Source organism: Thalia democratica, chromosome 1 (genome assembly GCF_965202585.1).
Source record: "Thalia democratica chromosome 1, ktThaDemo2.hap1.1, whole genome shotgun sequence".
NCBI classification, from domain to species: domain Eukaryota; kingdom Metazoa; phylum Chordata; class Thaliacea; order Salpida; family Salpidae; genus Thalia; species Thalia democratica.
The window spans coordinates 5,964,991-5,985,796 of record NC_139165.1 but is presented as its reverse complement, the minus strand read 5'-3'; the positions used below and the strand labels follow the sequence as shown (position 1 = coordinate 5,985,796).

The 20,806-nt window shown below is 23.9% G+C and overlaps 1 protein-coding gene across 1 annotated transcript; it reads right to left on the bottom strand.

The window, feature by feature from the left end:
- Positions 1-3,350: 3,350 nt before the first annotated feature.
- Positions 3,351-15,335, bottom strand: LOC145842997 (uncharacterized). The gene is made up of 13 exons (XM_082950470.1): positions 15,241-15,335; positions 13,980-14,079; positions 13,129-13,235; positions 12,882-13,050; positions 11,861-12,821; positions 11,306-11,522; positions 9,071-9,190; positions 6,091-6,350; positions 4,994-5,188; positions 4,698-4,806; positions 4,297-4,562; positions 3,789-3,965; positions 3,351-3,581 (listed from the first exon to the last, which is right to left on the bottom strand). Exons 1-13 carry the CDS (start codon positions 15,284-15,286, stop codon positions 3,474-3,476), a joined length of 2,835 nt encoding a protein of 944 aa, XP_082806596.1. The 5' UTR covers positions 15,287-15,335; the 3' UTR covers positions 3,351-3,473.
- Positions 15,336-20,806: the final 5,471 nt, after the last annotated feature.

Genomic DNA, 20,806 nt, shown 5'->3' with positions numbered 1-20,806 from the left:
AATTAATTGTAGCAAAAAAACTCAAATATTAAAACTTTTTTAGCAAACTACCAAAAACATTTTTAAGATATTATTTATGTATTTTCGTTACAACGATTAAGAAGTTTTAGTAGTTTTGACTATTATACACTAAAGTTTTATTAGATATTTTTACTTATTTATAATTTAGTTTAATACTACTACTCTTGTAGTTTTAAACTTCTTTCTCTGTTTATGTTTATATTTTTTCTGAAACATAAGTCATTAACATTAAACTTGGCATAAAAATTTTGCAAAAAGCAAATTTTATAAACTAAACTCATTGAAATTTTTGAATTTGTTTATTATACTATACTGTTAAATTACTTTATTTACACTAAAATATGTTGTTTTGCAGGAAAAGGTGAATATAACTTGAAAATCTACAGTTTAAATAACATTACGATAAAATATAATATGTATCTTTTTTATAATTGTTTACAAAGTATTAAAATTTAAAATTAAAACTCTAATTATATGCACAATCAATCAAATTGATAACTAAACAAGGTTGTAACCTTATATTAAAGACTACATACTCAATTTATTTTTTGTTTAAACCCAAAATGTTAGTAAACTAGATTTAATAAATAAAAATGTATCTTCACTAGCTAAAAATGTTTGCAATATTTTATTTTTTATGATACTAAACATGATTGTTTCGTGATAAACCTCTTTTTTACAAACCAATTGCGTTTTGAAGCTTTTTATGACTAAACAGTAAAAGTTTTCAGAAATTTTAATTACAAGAATTCAATTTATTCAAAAATTTACATAAATTCGGAGGCAACTTACAAAAGCACAATGATTTATCTGATTGTAGTACAATTTGTGCTTTAGTAAAATGAAATAAGAACTTTTATATTTTTTCGAAATGTTAGTTAGTTCAAAACATTCGCATTTTGCTTTAACTTGTAATTATATTTGTAATTATATAAATGTACTTATAATTATGCTTACAACTATTCTGTAAACTGTAGACAGTTTAATGTTTTAAATTTGAAAACTAATTTTAGGAGTATAATTTGTTTAAAGTTAACAAAATTTGTGATAAGAATAAATCTGTTTTTACTGTGAATAAGAAATAACTCACCTGGTGTAACTACTTAAACATATACCAATGTAAAAAAAAACCTTTCTGGTCTATTATCTGCTAACTGTTTTTTTAGAGAGTTGTTGTACTATGTACATTATTTATAACTATCAGAGTAAATAAAAAATATAGTTTCAAAAGTAGGAGAACTGAATCGACCAGTTTTTGAACCACTAAACTTGCTTCTTCTAAATTGCCCATAAAAGGCGATATCGCCCTTTTGGAAACTCCTACTTTAAAATAACTGAAAAACAACAATAATTCTGGTAAAATTAAAAATAAATTTAGTACCAATTTTCACAAAACATACTTACTTTGTTCATACTTTATGAACAGCAAAACTTCTCAAGTCAATAAAGTACTTGCGTACAAAAACGATTGATTTGGTTTTCTATTAGCTCTGCTTATTTAAATTCCTAGTTTTTATTTCTAATAAAACTCTTACTTCATATATTTACTTTAGTATTAATTAAAGTTTTAAACCTATTTATCATTTTATTGAAAAGAATAAGTACATAACTAATAAACAGGACCTAGCATTTGCAAAGTATAATAGTGAGTTATTAAAATTATAAATTAAAGTTAAATTATAATGTAATAATATGACAATGATAGTAAGATATATTTTTTATATATAAAATACTAGCTTTGTAATTGTTTTAAATCATGGATTACACACTAATGTTATAATTTTTTTTTATAATTATTTTTATAGTCGTATTCTAACAAATCTATTTATTTCTAACTAAATGGATTTTATTATTATGATGTGTTAAAGCAATTTAACAACTAAATAGCAGTTAAGATTATCAAAATTTAAAAAACTAATAATTACTTCTAACTTGGGAAAATATTAAACTTATTTGTTTTATGTTAAATTTGCTTTTGAAACACTAGTTAATCAAACTTTTTTTATATTTCGCTTAATTTTTTTTTAATTTAAAGTGGAAGTTAAGGCTAGTAAAAAAAATTTAAAAGATTTTTATGTTTTCTTTTTATAAATAAGTATTGAAGAAAATTAATTATAAATACTTTAATTTTATAAACAACAGTATAAACTATCATGTTACTTAAACTTAATGTGTTAGTAAAAATAATTTACCTTTTAATTAAAACACCATAGTATTTAAATTGCTAATCATTGTTTTATTACATCAAAAAAAAACGATAACAATAAAATAAAATCATAATTAAATTTTGGAAAAAATCTTATAATTGCAAAACTAAAGCTTAATAATTATTTTTGATAGTAGAAAACAGTATTATAATTAAAAACTAATAGTTAAACAGATAACAACAAAAACATACAATATAATAAAAAAAAACGTACTTAATTTCGAATTTTGTAACTATAAAATGAAAAGCTATCTTTTATTTGTTTGTTTATCAACCACTAATCAAACAAAACTGTTTGAGATATTGTACACAAAAAACTTATTGAATAAAAACTAAAAAAAAGTTAAAATATTTTTAAAGCCAAAATGAAACAAGCATTATTAAGTTTCCATAAACTTTGAATTTTCAAATAATAAAAATATACATATATTAAACAAAACAGACCAAAACATAAGTTTGAGACTTTCAATTTTCATAAAATGTTAAGTTTCACGTTTAAACTCATTTTGTATAAGAAGCAAAAAAATTTTTTTCTTATGTTTTTCTAAATAAGTTGGAACTTTTTTAATCTATTAAAAAAACTATATTTAATTGTTGATAAAGTGCTTTATAGTTGAGAAAAACAACAAAAACATGTGTTAATTCAAAATATTTTAATTAAACTGTTATCGAAAAAAGTTTTTAATTTTATATGTAATCAAGTTTGTTGAATAAACAGTTGTTATTTCTTGCACTATATATTTTTGAAAATATTAAGTTGAATATTTTACCAAAAACAAGTAAATAATTTTGTTACAAAACTTATCTAAATAATATCGTTGCAGTAAAAGTATGCTAAACAGTTGTATAATATACTTTATTCTTGTTAAAAGTTAAATGCATTAAACACTAACTAAAACAAAAGAAAAAATTAAGTAAATTTCATTTAATAATACAACTAAAAAAAACAACCAAATTTAGTTGTTTATACCAAAACTTCAATTAGATGTTTCAATTAAGAATAAATTTTAGAACTATTGCAATTTTTTAACTCGATAGTTTAATTAAGATATTTCGAAATGGATTGTAACTTTATTTAATCTTGTTCAGTTTATTTGTATTGAAAATTTACGTTAAAAACTAAACTTGGTGTGTTTTCTACTTGAAGGTTTGAAAAAGCATATATAACAGTAATTTATAAAGTATATTATATAATTTGTTTTTAAAATAAACGAATAACTTAACAATTGATTAAATGAACATGTAACTAGGTATTTTGTTGTTTTTTGCGAATCTCTATCCATCCTGCACTTTCTTCTAATAATGTTCCGTCCTCATCGTAAAGTATACAACTTAGTGGTGTAATAACACCAACCTGTAAGAATGTTAAACTTAGTAAAACAGTTTAAGGTTGTAAAAACATGTTAATCTGTTTATATTTAATTAGCAAACAACGAATAATAATGCGGAAAGAATAAACCGTTGAACAGATTGTGCGAATTTTAAATATTTGTTAAAAATACTGTTTATTTCAGAACACTTGTACTGGTTACTATTTAGTTTAAATATAGAGAAAACTTACCTCTAAAGCTTTTGATGTTTTCACATTATTTTTAAACTCGGATGACTTTAAGTAAGACAATTGATTTTCACTTATATATTTGTTGCATTGAAAATGTAAATAAACTTCAGAATTAAACTGCTTGATAACTCTTTGTATATCACCATATCTCATATATACAACAAAAACGATGTTTACCTAAAAAGTATAAGAAAAATATTGCTTGATCTAGCTGTATATTATAGAGGATCAGCTTAATATGTTTGTTAAACTAGTAATTATTTAACGTTAGTTTGAAAGCTATTTGTTTTAATTGCTAAATAATTTTTAAAGGACTTTTTGATATTTTAATTAGTTTTTATACTTTTTAATAGAAAAAATATTAACACAATGTAAATGCTTAAAACAAGTAAAATTGACTATAAAACGATGATTACAAGCTAGATTTACATTTTAATAAGCTTTAAATAAACATATTATTCAATAACAATGTCTAAAATTGTTAAAATATTTACAACAAAAAACTAACTTTAAAATGCGGTAGCTTGATAATTTGTAAAAACAATTTCATAAGTTCATCATACTCGTTCTCATCAACTAAATATAGATGTAAGCGAAATAAACTTGTTTCCAGTTTGCATAATGTAAAAAACCATTTTAAACTTTCTAAACTATAGACTTCAATTTTAGTTTTTACACCAGCTTGAGTCATTCTAGTTATTTCATTAGCAGATTTAGTTAAAGCGTCTTCAGAACAGTTTTCAAGTACGTAATACAAGTACGTATTTTCAGGACCTATCAAATAACATAAACCATTTTTCTTGCTTTTTAAAGCACACGCATACAAAGTTTTAAGAAACTTAGGTTAAACGAATAAAATAAACTTGATGTATAAATCTTTGGTGTGAACGAAAACAATATAGTTTTTACCTTTTTGTGTATAGCTGATAAGCTTAGTTCTATTTTCTTTTTTACCGTAAAATTTAGGATTTGTAGCGAAACTTCTTTTGCCATTGTGTTGAATAATTACAAGTTTTACCTGTGAAGTTTATCAAGTCAACTTTTATAATAAGTAAAGAAGGTTTTTATTATAATTGATCTGTATAGTTTAATTTTCAGCTCTTTAAGTAAAAAAATGTTTTTTTTTTAATATGTGTCAACAATTACCTTATTTAGTATTTTTGAATTAAACTTTTAAATAATAATCGCGTATTAATCAAGCTTACTGAATTAAAATCATTTTCTAGTTCATAAGTAGTGTTTGTAACAAATTTTTCTTTTTCTGATTTATTGAAGTTTTTAGGAAGCCAAATTTCACATGTTTCGACAGCAATTTTCAAAAGATGTTTTATTTCATTGAACAAATTGCAATCAAGAAAAGTATGACGTAGATTGATATACATGCAGTTGATGTGACTGATCTGTTTAGGAATAAAATATTAAAGAAACAGACTTCAAAAAAATTAACAATAATGACATATATCTTTTTAATATAATTAAACATAATTAAATGTACATCGGTTGCTTTTTTATTTAAAAGTTTCTAAAAACTTAAGACAATTTTGTACAAAATGAACCAAAATAAACATCTACGTGTCTTTAACAATAAATAAAATAAAACTTTGTTGAAACTAAAAAGTAAAATAAAATTAGATATTGATTTTTCATTTAGCAGTTTTTGTTTTGTATAAAATTTTGATGGGTAGGTATACACAATTATTACCAAAAGGTAAACTATAAACAAGTTCTGCCTGCTTAAAAATTAAAGCGTGACTAGTATCAATTTTATTGGGTTAAAATTAACGTTTGTGTTGAAGTGTATAAAAGTAAGCAACAAAATTAGTTTCCAATAAAGATTCTTATTTAAGTAAGTAAGATTATAGTTACTTTATAAAACAATAATTTATCAACAAAATAAATCAGTTTAATTCATTAATACATTTTTTTAATTAAGTTTTTTATATAGCTAAATTAAACAGTGAATATTCAGAATGTTGTACCTTGTCTAAAAAATCTATAAACAGATTTTTAAATTATTTTTCACTATGTATAAAACTAAGCTTGTAATCGCAACAAATTTTTGGCATAAATATCACTCAGTAAAACAGAGTTTAAATACCATAAACATTTCGTTGTACATTATTACAATATAAAACAAAAAATTAGCAGTTTACATTACATAGAATTATTGTATTGAACAGTTTATAGTTTAAAAGATAATTTATAATATATAAAAAATCTTTGGTCTAAAACAAAAAGGGTTCGTTCTTTTTGTTTCATTAAAAAAAAGTAGTTCGTTTAGATTATTGTGAAAAAGTAATACCTTTGAATATCTAAGCATGTTGAATACTTCAAAAACAGCATTTCCGTCATCAATAACAATATCAAGGACGTCGATTTCGGTAAAGCATTTTTTAATAATCCAACAGTAGTTTTTGACACAATTAAAACCGAACTGATCAACAATTTCCACATGTTTGTAAGGATTATTTATACTCAAATCAACAACACTTTTATTGTAAGCGTCATGTACGTAAAAGTATTCGTAAGCGTCATGTACAAATTGCATTATATGTAAAAATTCTGAAAAAAAAACGATTCAGTAAAATAATGCTAGAACACTTTTTGTATATATCTAACCAAATTGTTTGTTTAGAACTTTAAATCAATATTATAAACTAAAAGTTAGATGATCATTATCTTAAATATATTTATACATGTTACTATATTTTGATTTCTGCAAAATGATACAATTTTTTCTTGATAACTCAGAACATAAAAGATAAATAAGTGAAGTTTTGAACTTAACATGTTTTTAAGTTTTAAATACGTTTAAACGGTTTTTAGAGTATAATTTTTTATAAAGAAATACTCATTTAAAAAAGTATGGTTTTGATATAACAGTATTTTAAATAATTTCTCTTAGAAAAATATGAAGTTTATTTAACATTGTTTAATAAATGCTTTACAATGTTAAATTAATTGAAAAAAAAAATTCACAACTTATGGACTGTTTTTTTTTAATTCTCCTATAAATCTAGCCTTATAAGGTTTAGTTTTTATAAAGCTAAATTCAAAAAAATAATTTTCATTTTACTAAACATCAAACAATAGTTACCATTTTTGAGTTTATTCCTAAAGTATTACTTGTATCCTAATAATATTGTTTTTTAGTTTTTTTATTTATTTAATAATAATTTAATATTAGTATCATTTAAAATTTAATCAAGTAATAGACTTTAATCCGTAAAACTTTCAGAATTTTTATGTTCTTTGTTTTTCTATGCTTTTGCTTTATTTGTTATTTTTGATTAACAACATATTACATTTATAAGTTTAAACTATTTATCTACCGGATCTAAGAATTACGAACTGATCCGGATCTAGCCAGACAACGTCTTTTAGGATCTGGATTCAATTTCGGCCTAATCTCAATTTGAAAAAAACATCCGGACCCGGTTGATCACTAGCTAAAACTGCATATTAAAGTAACTAGTTTTAACATTTACAAAAAAACCTTTTGTGTTATGTTTGACAATAACGTATCGTATGTTTCTTACGGTGTTCAAAACATTTTAAAGCCTATAAAAGCCAAAGTAAAAATATGATGTTAATGACTAATGAATCTACATTTGGCAAATATGCGTTATTAATTCTAACAATGATTCGACTAAGGTTTTATGTTTAATGGGAATTTTTTTACTAGATATAAGAATTTTTTGCGAATATTAGTTTTTAGTTCAACCAAGAAAAAAGTGAATTGTTACCTTTTTTTTCATATTTTAGTATAGTACAACTTGTTTGTTTGCAAATATTGCCACATACCGAAATCTGCCTGCAAGCCTATGTTGTCTACCGTTATTCTATAATAAAGTTGTTTGAATAGAAAATTTAAAAACCTCATTAGTTTTCAACATTGAAAATAAGTTTTACTTTAGTTTTTAAATTTAGTTTTCAGATCTTTGCAGAATAATTTAGTTTCATAAAGCCAGCAGTTTAGCAGTTTTCAACGAATGTTTTAAAGTTATTTGTAAAAATAGTTCTAAGAAGCAAAAATTACTCGCTTATAAAATTGTGTTATCGAAGTTAGCATGTCACATTTGAACCAATCTTAAACTTAGCTGTACATACACTGAATGGGAGTCATCGACTCAAAAATGTAAGGAGACCTCTTTTTATTTATTCTTTTCGTATATACAAACTAAAATTTAAAAATGACATTTTCAGAAGACTTAAGTTTTAGAAACATAAATACTTTTTAAAGTTTTTGTAAGAAAAATTTACGTTTGTTAAAAAGCAACTTTAAAAATTGATAAAAATTCTAAAGTTTATGTTTTTCAAACAACTATCTAATTTTTCGACCACAAGCTTATTTAGCCTTATACATACAAGCTCTGGGTAGTCTCAGTCTACTGTGACTTGTTGTTTGATAGTCAAGATATGATCAAAACTTTATGTTAACTTGAGCTTGAATCATAGCAAATGAAAGTTCAAGCTCTGGCACTGACTACTTTTTCCCATGCTTTCTTTGATTTAATGTTTTAAGTTTATGAGTGTTTTTTATTTTTAGTTAGTTTTAATTTTACGTTTTTAATAATTTAAACTAAGAGAGTTGATAAACAACTATAACACATTAAAAAACTAAGTGAAAGACTGTTTTTAAAAGATAAAAAAATACTTTACTAAATGCATAAAGTTAGTAATTTCATATAATTTTTTAAACAAAAAAGATTGATTAGTACCTAAACAAGTCGTTTGTATAAAATTAATCATTTTAAACAATTGGGTTTTTTTAATTTTAGATTATGTATCCGGGTCTAGCCGGATGTCAATTTGAAAATGTCCAGATCTAGCAAGATGTTAATTTGACAAATAAGATCTGGATCTGGTGGATTACTAATTTAAAGTCTTTTTTAAATTTATTTAATAACTGAAGATCTCTTATATATTACTAGAAAAGTGATACAGTGTATTAATTTTAAAACTCAGTAAATTAAAATAAACAACTTTACAATAGGTTCTTTCAAAGTTTTATCGGTTTCATAGAAGATATAATTTTATTTAGCTTAGTTAAGAAAACTAAATAAATCTCAGTTTTAATAAACTAGTTGTTTTTACCTAACTAGAGCTTATCAGCTAAAGCTTTATTAAAGCGGTTTAAAACATTTGATTGATCTTCTCTAACTCAAAATCATAATGTTTTTTGGCAAATTTTAACTTTGGTTATTGAAGTCAATGCAAATGTTAATTACATTATGTTTTATTACTTTTTTTATATACCTTTAACTTTTTTTTAAACTCACTAGGACGTTTTGTTTTCATCTCAGTCAAAACAGAACCTTTTATTTTTCCAAATTCTTTTAACTCCACCTCCAATCTTTCGGATAATGAATCAAGCAAAAACTTCTTCTTTTCTTGAAAACCTGTTTAGTTGAATTTCTTCACTAAATTTTGAACTATTCTTTTAACTAAGAGCGATTTCAACAAATTTTCTGTTTTAATAAAGCTTAGATAATACTTTTGTTTATATAATAAGTAAAGTACATTTTATTTGTTTTGTCATTTCTAACTAACCATAAAAAACAAACCCCTTTAAAATTATTGTTAAAACAAGATATTTTTTTTTGTATATTTAGTTTAGTTACATGTAAGTAAAACCAAAATGCTTAGTTATTTAATTAAAATGTTAAAATAAACAAATATGTTAATAACTTAGGTAAAGAATTTCGTTCACTGGGTTTAAGGTCTGGACTTGTATTTTAAACTGAGATCCGGCCGGATCCTGATCAAATTAATTTAGTATTTTCTAAAGTTTTAGTGTTAAATCACATTTAATTTTTTTTTGTCGTTACTTTTACCTACAATACGGATGGAAAAAGGTTTTAGTCAATAGATCATATTTATCCGAAAAACCCTTTGAGGCCCGGACATATAACAAAATAAATATAGGCGAGCGGCGTGACTCTAGAATCTTTTTTAATCAATTTTTTAAGTATTTCTATGCATGTTTTATTTAATAATTCTTTTACTACTGTATACGTATATTTAAATATATAGCTAATTTGTAACGAAAAATGCAGTTTTAATTATTTTTCATACTGGTATTTGAGCTAAAACGTAGGTTTAGCATTTTATTTTAATATTTAATGATATTCTTTTCTTTTTTAGTCTGTTTTGTTGTAAAAAATTTTATACCAATTTTTATTTAAACTTTTCTTAAACACGTTTTTTTACTTACTGTGTGTTATTAGCTTACTATATACTTTAAAGTCTAAGATAGGTAATAAACGTTTTAAAAAATTAAACATCAGAATTATTTTTAATTTTACTATATAAATAAATTTCTTAAAATCTTACTTTTCCAATATATTTTATTAATTTTCGTTAGGGAAAGTACAGTTAAAACAATAAACTAAGATAAATCACAAACAACATTTGTCACAAAAATAAATTAGTTGATTAATTAACTATGCATGATGTTTTCTATGCTTGATAATATAATGCTTGTGTTTTTGTGGTCAAGCTTCGTTATTAATTTAGTTTGATTGTTTCTTTAATTATGGATCACTTTAAATAAAATAATTACTTTATTCGAACAATTCGATCCGTTTCCGGATCTTCGCTAGGACCCGATCAGTACTGAATATATTTTTGAAACTAAGATCCTGATCCATTTAAAAAAAAATCCATCCGGATCATAGAAATAGCATCTTTTATATGCTGTTTTATTCTTTAAATGTAGAATCTTAAAAGTTTTATTTCAAGATTATCTTTCGATAACCAAAAGGTTCGTTGTGCACCAGGTCCTAAGACTAAATATTTTGAGCGTCTAATATGAATAGCTGATGCAACAAAAAGAATGTTACTGTTAAGACAAAATTTAAAGCCTAATGTAACTTTTCATAGGCTAAGTACAGCTATACGTATATACTGTTTATTTGAGCAAGAAATTATCCTGCAGAAAGTGCTAAAAAACATGCAGTTTCAGAAAAAGACATTCTTATTGTTTTGTTGCTTTATGTAATTTTTTTAAACAACAATATTTATTTCTTATATAAGAGATTTATTCCAGTTAGTTATTAGTTTTCTAAACTTAATTTGTGCATTCTTAAAGTATATTTCTCAATTATTGAACTCATATGTTATTCTATTTTAAAAACACTTTAAAGTAAATTTTTTATATTGTTATGTTGTACTTAGTTCTTTATATTTGTAGTTGTGTATCATTTTATGTTCTTTGAAAATAACCAAACCACTTATTTATTGTGCTTAGTTTTTTAAAAGAAGCGAAAAAAAGTAGCTTTAATTAGAATTAAGTAAGATTAATATTTTTATTTAATTTTGTTATATCTTTATTATGGTTTGTAAGTATATCATAACTATATAAGTTTATTGTTTTAGTAACCCACATTCTATATAGGTTATATAATATCTAAATAAAAAAAAGGATCGGAATTTCAAAACCGGTAAACTATGAATAAAAGTAATAAATCATTTAAAATAACTTTCTTAAATAAAACAGTAAATAAACAACAAACTTCTATCATTCATAGTACGAGCTAATTTTCTTTTGTACCCATTGGTGTAGTTCGTTTTATTTTTTGAATAAAGACATAGAAAATGATACAAGTACCTGCGGACTTCAGCAAAATAACTGACAGTTTCATCTACTTGTGAAAATAGATCTTCCTTTAAACATATTTTGAATTCTGGGTAAGGCATTTGGTATAAAATATATCTCGATGTTAACAACTCCTGAAAATTTTTAAAAAAATATTAAGTTAAAGTAGGACTACTTATAAAAGCATAACATTTCATAAAAACTAATGATTTGTTAGACAACTGTTTACTTTATTGCCAATTTTTTATTATTCAGTATTAATATTAAACGACCTGTAAAAAAATGGAACTAAGGTATAGAGTTTTTGACAGGTATAATTATTAAAAAAATATAAAAAACACTTAGTTACAAATTGTATCAATTGGTATAAGTTTTTAATATTTTAAAAAATAACTTTAAGTTTAAATGCTACATAAATGTTTAAAAAACACAAATAAAATTTCTAAACTAGTAAAACACAAAAATTGCTTACCTGACCCAGTTGATGACTAATTTGTATAGATTTTTCTCGATCCTCAGATCTGTAACCTTTGTTTTTATTCTTTGCTTTAATGGGAACAAGGTTTTCTAAGTTGTCAAATGTTAAGTTATCAATTAAATCGTCTTCTTCAATAACAAACTTTCTTTGACAAGTTAATTCAAAGCACATCTTTTCAAGCTTCATCATTATTTCTTCAGTCGGTTCTTTATGACTGTACGATTGAGTTCGAAGAACATCATTAAATATTTTGTTATACAGTGAAGCTGCTGTAATGTCTTCAGATTCGAAATCTAATTCGGATTTAAATAACTGAAACAGCAAAAACACATTGTTTGGATTAGTGGATAGTTGTACAAGATTTTTTTGCTTAATTGCTTTAAAACATCTTTTTGCCTTATCCTTGTCTTCATCTCTCTCAACGTAAAAATTGAGGGCTTTCTGTGCATCTTCTTCAGCGAATCCTTGTAAAGTGTAACTGTATTGTGTTACAAACTCACCGTCAAGCGAACATAAAGCAAAGGGTCTAGAAGTTAAAATAACTTTAGAGTTAGTTAAAACTTTACGTGCTAAAGTATTACTAATCCATTGTCTTGAAGTCAAAATTCTGTCAAGAGACGATTTTACACTTTTTGGTAATTTTGATCTGTCTATTCTATCCAAACCATCTAAAACGACAATTGTTTTGTTTCCGTTTTCGCGAAGCCATTTTGTAAATCCTCTTTTCATTTTACTATTTTCAAGGTCAAGATTGCTGCAACCATTTTCTAACAAGAAACAAGAAAAATTACATTCTGCATCAAGTCGGACTGCACTTAAATCTATTAAAAAACACAGAAAGTCTTTTTTGAAGTATGTTTTTGCTAAAATCCTTGTAATAAAACTTTTTCCAGAGCCTCCATCACCGGAAAGAGTTATATATTTGTTGTTAACACATGAATTTGTCTCATCAATACTAAAAATTATAAAGTGTTTAATGTTTTCATTTTATTATTAATTAAGTAAAGTTTCTAACCCTAACACTTCTTTTGGACTGACAAATTTGTCATTACTGTCTTTGATTCTAGGAATAACGTCATAGTCTGACTCAAAAACTCTCCAATTTCCTCCGAATGGTAACTTGAATAATGAAATATTGTCTTTAGCAGCTTTCACAACTTCCTTAATGTCGAACTCTTCCGTTTCTAATAACTTATGTATGTTATCAACTTTCTTGAAAGTTGAAGTAAAGTATTTTATGTTGTTTTTTGTACAAGACTAACCTTTGTTGCTACCACCATGATTGTTTGAAACGTTTATTTGACCAACTGTTGCATTATCACTTACGAAAACTGACCCAACATTATAATCTCTACCAACAGATATACTCCTAAAATATTAGTATTGATGAAACAACTTATGTAAAAGTTTTAACTTTGCGTATATGTTATAAAAAACTTTCAAAAGAACTATACGTTGTATTCGTTGTATTAATACCCAAATAAAAAATCTTATATGACTTTTAGTTTCTTTTATTTTTTTTTTAGTTGTAATAGTATAACTGAGACATTTTAAACAACAACAAAACAAATTTGAGTAATTCATTGACTTAAAAATTTCAAAACACAAGTACTTCTTTTTTCATAAAGCATATTTATAGATATTTTGATAGCTAAATGATAGGGCTAAAATAGAATATGTTTTTTTAAGTTTTGTTTTATACGGTTGCTTTATTGGGTTTTGCTAGAGTTTAAGTGGAATCTTTTTTAATACACGGACCATTCTCAAAAAATACATATTTTTTTTACTTATACTTTTAAATATATTTAAGTTAATCATACTATTGGTCAGTGTCTTGGTTTAATATTTTTGAGATAAAGGCCATTTTAAGTTTTGGTCTTTAATTGTGGTATTCCTGCTTAAACAAAATAAAAATTTTATTAATAAAATATTAATTTACTGACTAATAAAGACATTTTTGTCAAACACTAAAAAAAAATATAAATATTATTTTAATTTTTTAAAAACTTAATTTTTATTTTCTAAAAATATTTTTATTTTCTAAAAACAAAATAAAAATAGTTAAAGACCCTTTTTGGTTTCTTATTTTTGTAGTAGATTTAATTAGACTTACCTTGAACCTGGTCCATTTGTTAAGTTTGAACTTTCAGGGTTTGCTATTGCTGGTAAGTTGTTTTGAATGGCGTTGTAAACCAAGGTTATGGCGTACCGGACTTGCAAAAAAAAAAATTGGTTATTTCACACTACTAGGTTAAAACTTTAGTTGAAAATTAAATTTTTAACATTTTATTTCTACAGGGAGAACATTAGAGCTTTAAGTTCGTCATAAGAATAAAGATAAATTTTTTGCTACAAATCTTTGTAAAAAAATACTATTTAATTAAATGTAATATAAATATCGGTTTTCAGGAAAGTAATTTTTGACGAAGTTTATTTAATTAAACAAGCTTTAGTTTATAAACCAGAACCCATCTGTAATACAGTTATGACAGTTATATCATAATTAAATGCGATAATATTGGTTGTTTAAAGTTTCAACATATAGTGTTTAGAAACTAATATTTTACTAATCAATTTAAATGACCAGAAAAATCTTAATTCGATTTTCAACTTAGTTGCAATCAGTCGTAAAGGGTGGTTTATTTGTTAAGGAGTGCAAAAAATTTACATGTATCTAAACCGTTTAACTTGATGTCTTTTGAAAATAGTTTAGTAGGACGCTTAGAAAAAAAAACAGTTTGAAATGTTTCATTAATTTTTTAGGTTGAGCATCTGTTTCATTGCTACACCATAAAATTAAATCAATCACGTAATAAACAAATAAATCACTAAACTAATAATAAACTAATGATAAATTAAAATAGTAATAATACTTGTGTAATCATATATTGTATTGAAGTCTGAAAAGTTTTTTTTATAGTTTTGAATATGTTTAGTAAATTGAAACACTTTGTAAACAAAATTTTTTTTCAACGCTATAAAGTTATACTAGGCAAAAACTTTTAAATAAGTTAGCTTTTTTAAAACTGACAATTTAATTCAATTACTTAAGGTTTTAAGCTTAAAATAGAAATATTTAACAAACAGTACACATTTCGCCGTGTTGATAACATAAAAAACTTATTTTTTATTTTGAGCTAGATCCACTCAGAACTAATGTAAATATCTTAAGAATTAAAAAGCTTATACAAACGTAAAATGAAACAAATACTTTTAATGACCACAATCTAATATTTTGGAGAATAGTAACATAGTTTAAAGAACACAATGAAAACAAAATTGTTAAAATCTATTGCAATAACAACTTAACTATAAAAGATTATATGAATACATATACATATAATATATATTACAATTTAATGTTTAAAACTAACTAGCAGTATACAGCAAAGCAATCAATGTAAAAATAAATTTAAACATTGGTTTGACTTCTTCTCAAGATAAAATGGTTAATTTTTTTTAAATAAATAACCTAAAAGTTTATTTTTGTTGAATCAGAAATAATTTTTTTATGTTTTTTGATTCCTAATAAAGTTGTTTACAAAAAAAAATTCTCAGTAATAACTGATTATCACGCTATTTAAAACTTTTGTCTTACTATAAACACAAATTTATTAAACAGCATAATTGCAAAAAAAAAACTTTTATAATTATAATTTTCCAATTAATTGCACTGATTATTTGATGTAGTTGTTTACAGATAACATACAAAAAGTATATGAGTATTGAATCCCTAAATGTCTACAAAAACTCGACAAATAAAACATCTTTCATTTTTAAGTACTTAAAATTCGACATATGTATGACTAGAAGTTTTGTTTGATGAAGATTGGTAATAAAACAAATACTAGCTCAAGTGATAGCAGCTAGTGAAATGTTTATTTAATTTATTTCAGCTTCTTTTTTTATTAAAAACGAATGTTTGTCCTTCACTATTGTTTTTTTTTAACCTTTTTTTAAATATATGGCTGTTCGAAAATCATTTATAAAACGACTATATATATTTAACTGTCATAAATTCATTTAGCTAAACCACTATCAATTTTTGATATTATTGATAAAGTACCATACTTTGTTGTGCTTTTCCAATCTAAGACAGTTTTTAACTAATTTTACTTTATTTTCTTAAATTAAAAACTTAAAACATACTACTTTACTCTTTAATAGTACAATAAGTTGCTTTTTCTCGATGATTAACAAAACTTCAAGTACTTTTAACATACTTTTAAAAAAAAGTAAAAATTAGTTTTGTTTAGTAGAAAGGATTTATTGAAGCAGTAATATATAATTATACTTAACAAACTCTCTAAAAACTTTTTTTTCTGTTGTTTTTGTACCACATTAGCTAGGCTTAATATTAATACTTTAATTTAATTAAGCTCATTTCGTTATTACTTGCTTATGTTTATAAAACCTTTTAAGTGCAATACTATCTGCTATTTTTTACAAAAACATTTATAAACAAAAACAAAATCAAGCTTAAAATATCAAAAGTTAATTTTTGAAGTTAATTATTATAAACTAAACTTTAATTTTCAACTCAAACTAAATTTAAAGCTATCTAAAACAGATTTGAAAAAAACATTTTACAACTTTTTCATTTAGTACGTGTTTTGATCATTCAAGCGATAACAAAGCGTTTATCTTACGACTAAACAAATATTTAAACTCTCAAACTTCCTCGTAAACAGTGACACCTAACGGTTAAATAAATAAAGTTAGTTCAACTTTGTTTATGCTTTTATAGTTGACTATAGGTTTTCACTTTTATTTAGTTTGAAAATTATAAGTATAAATGCTTTGGGTAGACTATTTTGAGTAAATATAAAATATTTTATGGTAACTTCTTATTCTTTAACTAACACTAATTTGATAATTTAACAGTTTAAAAGCGCTTTTTGACGAGCGAACTTGAAGTACATTAAAAAATTGATAAAAAAGAAAATCTATTAATAAAACTACAAAGTTAACATGAAAAAATATTACAAAAGTGTTGTGCTATCAATTATTGGCTTTTTCTTTGTTTCTATACTTCCTTGAATTTAAACTAGTCTATTCATACTATTGTCATTATCTTAAGAAAAAAAAGCTCAAACAAACGTAAAACTAAACAAATAAACTTTAAAATATTAGAAAGAAAGAAAAAAAATGTGAACGCTCACAACTATGGTCAATGGATTGGTGTGAAAAAAGACCTTTCAGTCATTGAACCTAACACAATATACTTTATAACTTTTTTGAGCAGTTTTAATTAAAACAATAAAAAAGAAACTTAAGATCAATGAAAAATCAATATTATTATTAACTAAAAGATTTTTTTTTCTTTTTTAAAGTATTATTATTTAAACTATATCAAAACAAATTTATTTTCTTTAAGAAAAAATGATGTGTACTCTTTCCAATATTGTCTATGGAAACCATAGTCAACCATGGGCACCACACCGTCTCCTCCACTAGATTTCAATTTCGACGATCATGTACGTTCGCATTTTTTTTGTTGCTCTTTTTATAAGAACAACCAAGTAAAGTGCAATATAACATTCCACATAAAAAGGGAGAAGTGGTAAAAATGCTGTGAAATATTAAACATATATCTAATCTTTAAATATATAAATAAGAATAAATATGAGAATAAAACAAAAACTGTATATCATACTATACTTTAATAAAATTTTTGAATTTTCTTTGCGTGTGCTTAAATGTATTACAAAAAAATAATTATTTAGTACTTCAAATATATGTTATAAGTCAATTATGATTGCTATTTCTCATAACTTTTATTTTTATAAAAACTTAAGGCAATGTATGTATCTACGTGAAAAGAAATCATACTTTTTAATGAACAAACAGACTTAGTATGTTATTTTTTCATAACTTTTATTTTTATAAAAACTTAAGGCAATGTATGTATCTACGTGAAAAGAAATCACACTTTTTAATGTACAAACAGACTTAGTATGTTAAGAAAACACATAATGAAGAAAAAACTTTTTGAAAAACATAAGAACAACAATTTAAGTTTAAACTTTAACTTTAACTTGTTTAAGAAGAACTAAATTTATTGGGAACGGGTTAAACATGCACAAAAACAAAGTTGCACGAGGAGACAAAATTGCACGAAGACAAAGTTGCACGAGGAGACAAAATTGCACGAAGACAAAGTTGCACGAAGAGACAAAATTGCACGAAGACATAGTTGCACTAGGGGTCAATTTTGCACGAGTTATTTTGCACGAGAGTAAAAAATCAGAAAATATATTTATACAAAAAAAAATAAACTTAAAGATAAACTAATAAAAAAAAACAAAAAGTTACTGATCGAGGGTAAGGGTTAGGGGTGACAGTGATAGTAAAAAAAAACTTAATTAAAAAAAAAATTCCATCTGTGCAAAATTGTCCTCGTGTCATTCCATCGTCGTGCAATTTTGCACGCGCGTGCAATTTTGACAGCTGATCAAATTTATTATGTTCTATTTTAAATGTAAATAACTTTGTTTACAAAAGGAAAAATTACTAAATAATAATTGATTATCACGCTATTGAAAACTTTTTATCTTACTATAAACACAAATTTATTAAACAGTATAATTGCAAAAAAATAACTTCTATAATAATAATTTTGCAATTAATTGCACTTATTGTTTGATGTAGCTGTTTACAGATAACATACAAAAATTATATGAGTATTAAATCCCTAAAAGTCTACAACAACTCGAAAAATAATAAATTTTTCATTTTTAAGTACTTAAAATACGACATACGTTAACTAGAAGTTTTGTTTGATGAAGATTGGTAATAAAACAAATACTAGTTCAGGTGATTGCAGCTAGTGAAATGTTTATTTAAATTACTTCAGCTTTTTTTTTTTAAATGAATGTTTGTCCTTCACTATTGATTTTTTTTAAATCTTTTTTTCTAATATATGGCTGTTCAAAAATCTTTTATAAAACGACTATATATATTTAACTGTCATAAAGTCATTTAGCTAAACCACTATCAATGTTTTATATTATTTATAAAGTACCATAATTTATAGTGCTTTTCCAATATAAAACAGTTTTAACTATTTTTACTACTTTATTTTGTTTTTAAAGTAAAAACTTAAAATGTAGTACTTTATACTTTAATGATACAATAAATTACTTTTTTTCGATGATTAACAAAACGTAAACAAACTTTTAACATGCTTTAAAAGAAAGTATAAATTAATTATTTTAAGTAGAAAAAAGTTTTTGAAGCAGTAATATTTATATAAAATCTTATTTATCAAATTTTCTAAAACTTTTTTTTTATTGGTTTTGAACCACATTAGCTAGGCTTAAAATTAATACTCATTTAATTAAGCTCATTTAGTTAATACTTGTTTATGTTTAGTAAAACCTTTTAATTGCAATACTCTCTGCTATTTTTTACAAAAAAGTATGTATAAACAAAAACAAAATCAAGCTTAAAATATCAAAAAAAAATTTCAAAGTGAAATAGTATAAATTAAACTTTAATTTTCAACTCAAACAAAATTTAAAGCTATCTAAAACAGATTTAAATAAAAACATTTTACAATTTTTTCATTTAGTACGTGTTTTGATCATTCCAGTGATAACAAAGCGTTTATCTTACGACTAAACAAATATTTAAACTCTGAAACTTCCTCGTAAACAGTGACACCTAACGGTTAAATAAATAAAGTTAGTTCAACTTTGTTTATGCTTTTATAGTTGACTATAAATTTTCACTTTTATTTTGTTTGAAAATTGTAAATATAAATACTTTGGGTAGACTATTTTAAGTAATTTTAAAATATTTTATGGTAACTTCTTATTTTTTAACTAACACTAATCTAATAATTTAGCAGTTTAAAAGCGCTTGTCGACGAAACGAACTTGAAGTACATTAAAAATTTGATAAAAAACAATTTTTAATAAAACTACAAAGTTAACATTAAAAAATATTACAAAAGTATTGTGATATCAATTATTGGCTTTTTCTTTGTTTCTATACTTCTGTGAATTTAAACTAAAGTATTCATACTGACTAATATGTCTTTGTTTTTATCAATCAGGATATATTTAAAAACTTCATTATTTGGTATTTAATACTAAAACATTTGAGTAATAAACATCAAACTAACTATTTATGTTAATTATTATAACAAAGTGAGTTTCAATGCACTATCATTTAACGTTTATACTTATTACTGGTATAGTACTTATTTAAAAATCAGAAGCTAATTTAAAAATAACTAGAACTTGGAAACTCGTTTGTAATTTATATGTGTTTTCCTTTAAAATAGCTTATTAAATGAAAAAAAAGCTCAAAAAAAATTGGAAAAGTACTATGGTCTTTTCAACTTGGAATTGATACGAAGCATGTTTTATCTTAAATTTAAAAATTTTTATAACCAAAAAATTTACTTATTTATCAGGCTACTGTAGTTTATTAAAACATAAAAGTTTAAACAAATTAGTTTAATTATAATTTTTTTTCCACAGTTTTTAAAGAAGTGTTTTAAAATCAGTTTTAAGTTGTAATAAGTATACAGAAACATGTTATAAAGCTCTATATCTTTACTTTTCTCAGTCTTAGAAAAGGCGTTAAGAGGTATCTTTGGTGTGCGACTTGATAACTGAAAGGTTCTTCGTGCACCAGGTCGTAGAACAAAATATTTTGAGCGTTTTTTTGTTGATCAATTAACTAGGTTTAAACTAATTTGAAATTGAAATCTGGTATATGAACTATTTGGGGACAGGTCACGAAGACGTTTCTGCTCGAAGGGACATTTTTGCACAACTGGACACTTTTGCACGAGTGACATCTTTAAAGGAGAGTAGAAATAATTAAAATGTTTAATAAACACAATTAAAATAAACTACTAACCAAGTGTAAGGGGTAGGAGTAATAGTGATAGTAAAAAAAAATATAAGATAATAAAATTAACAAATT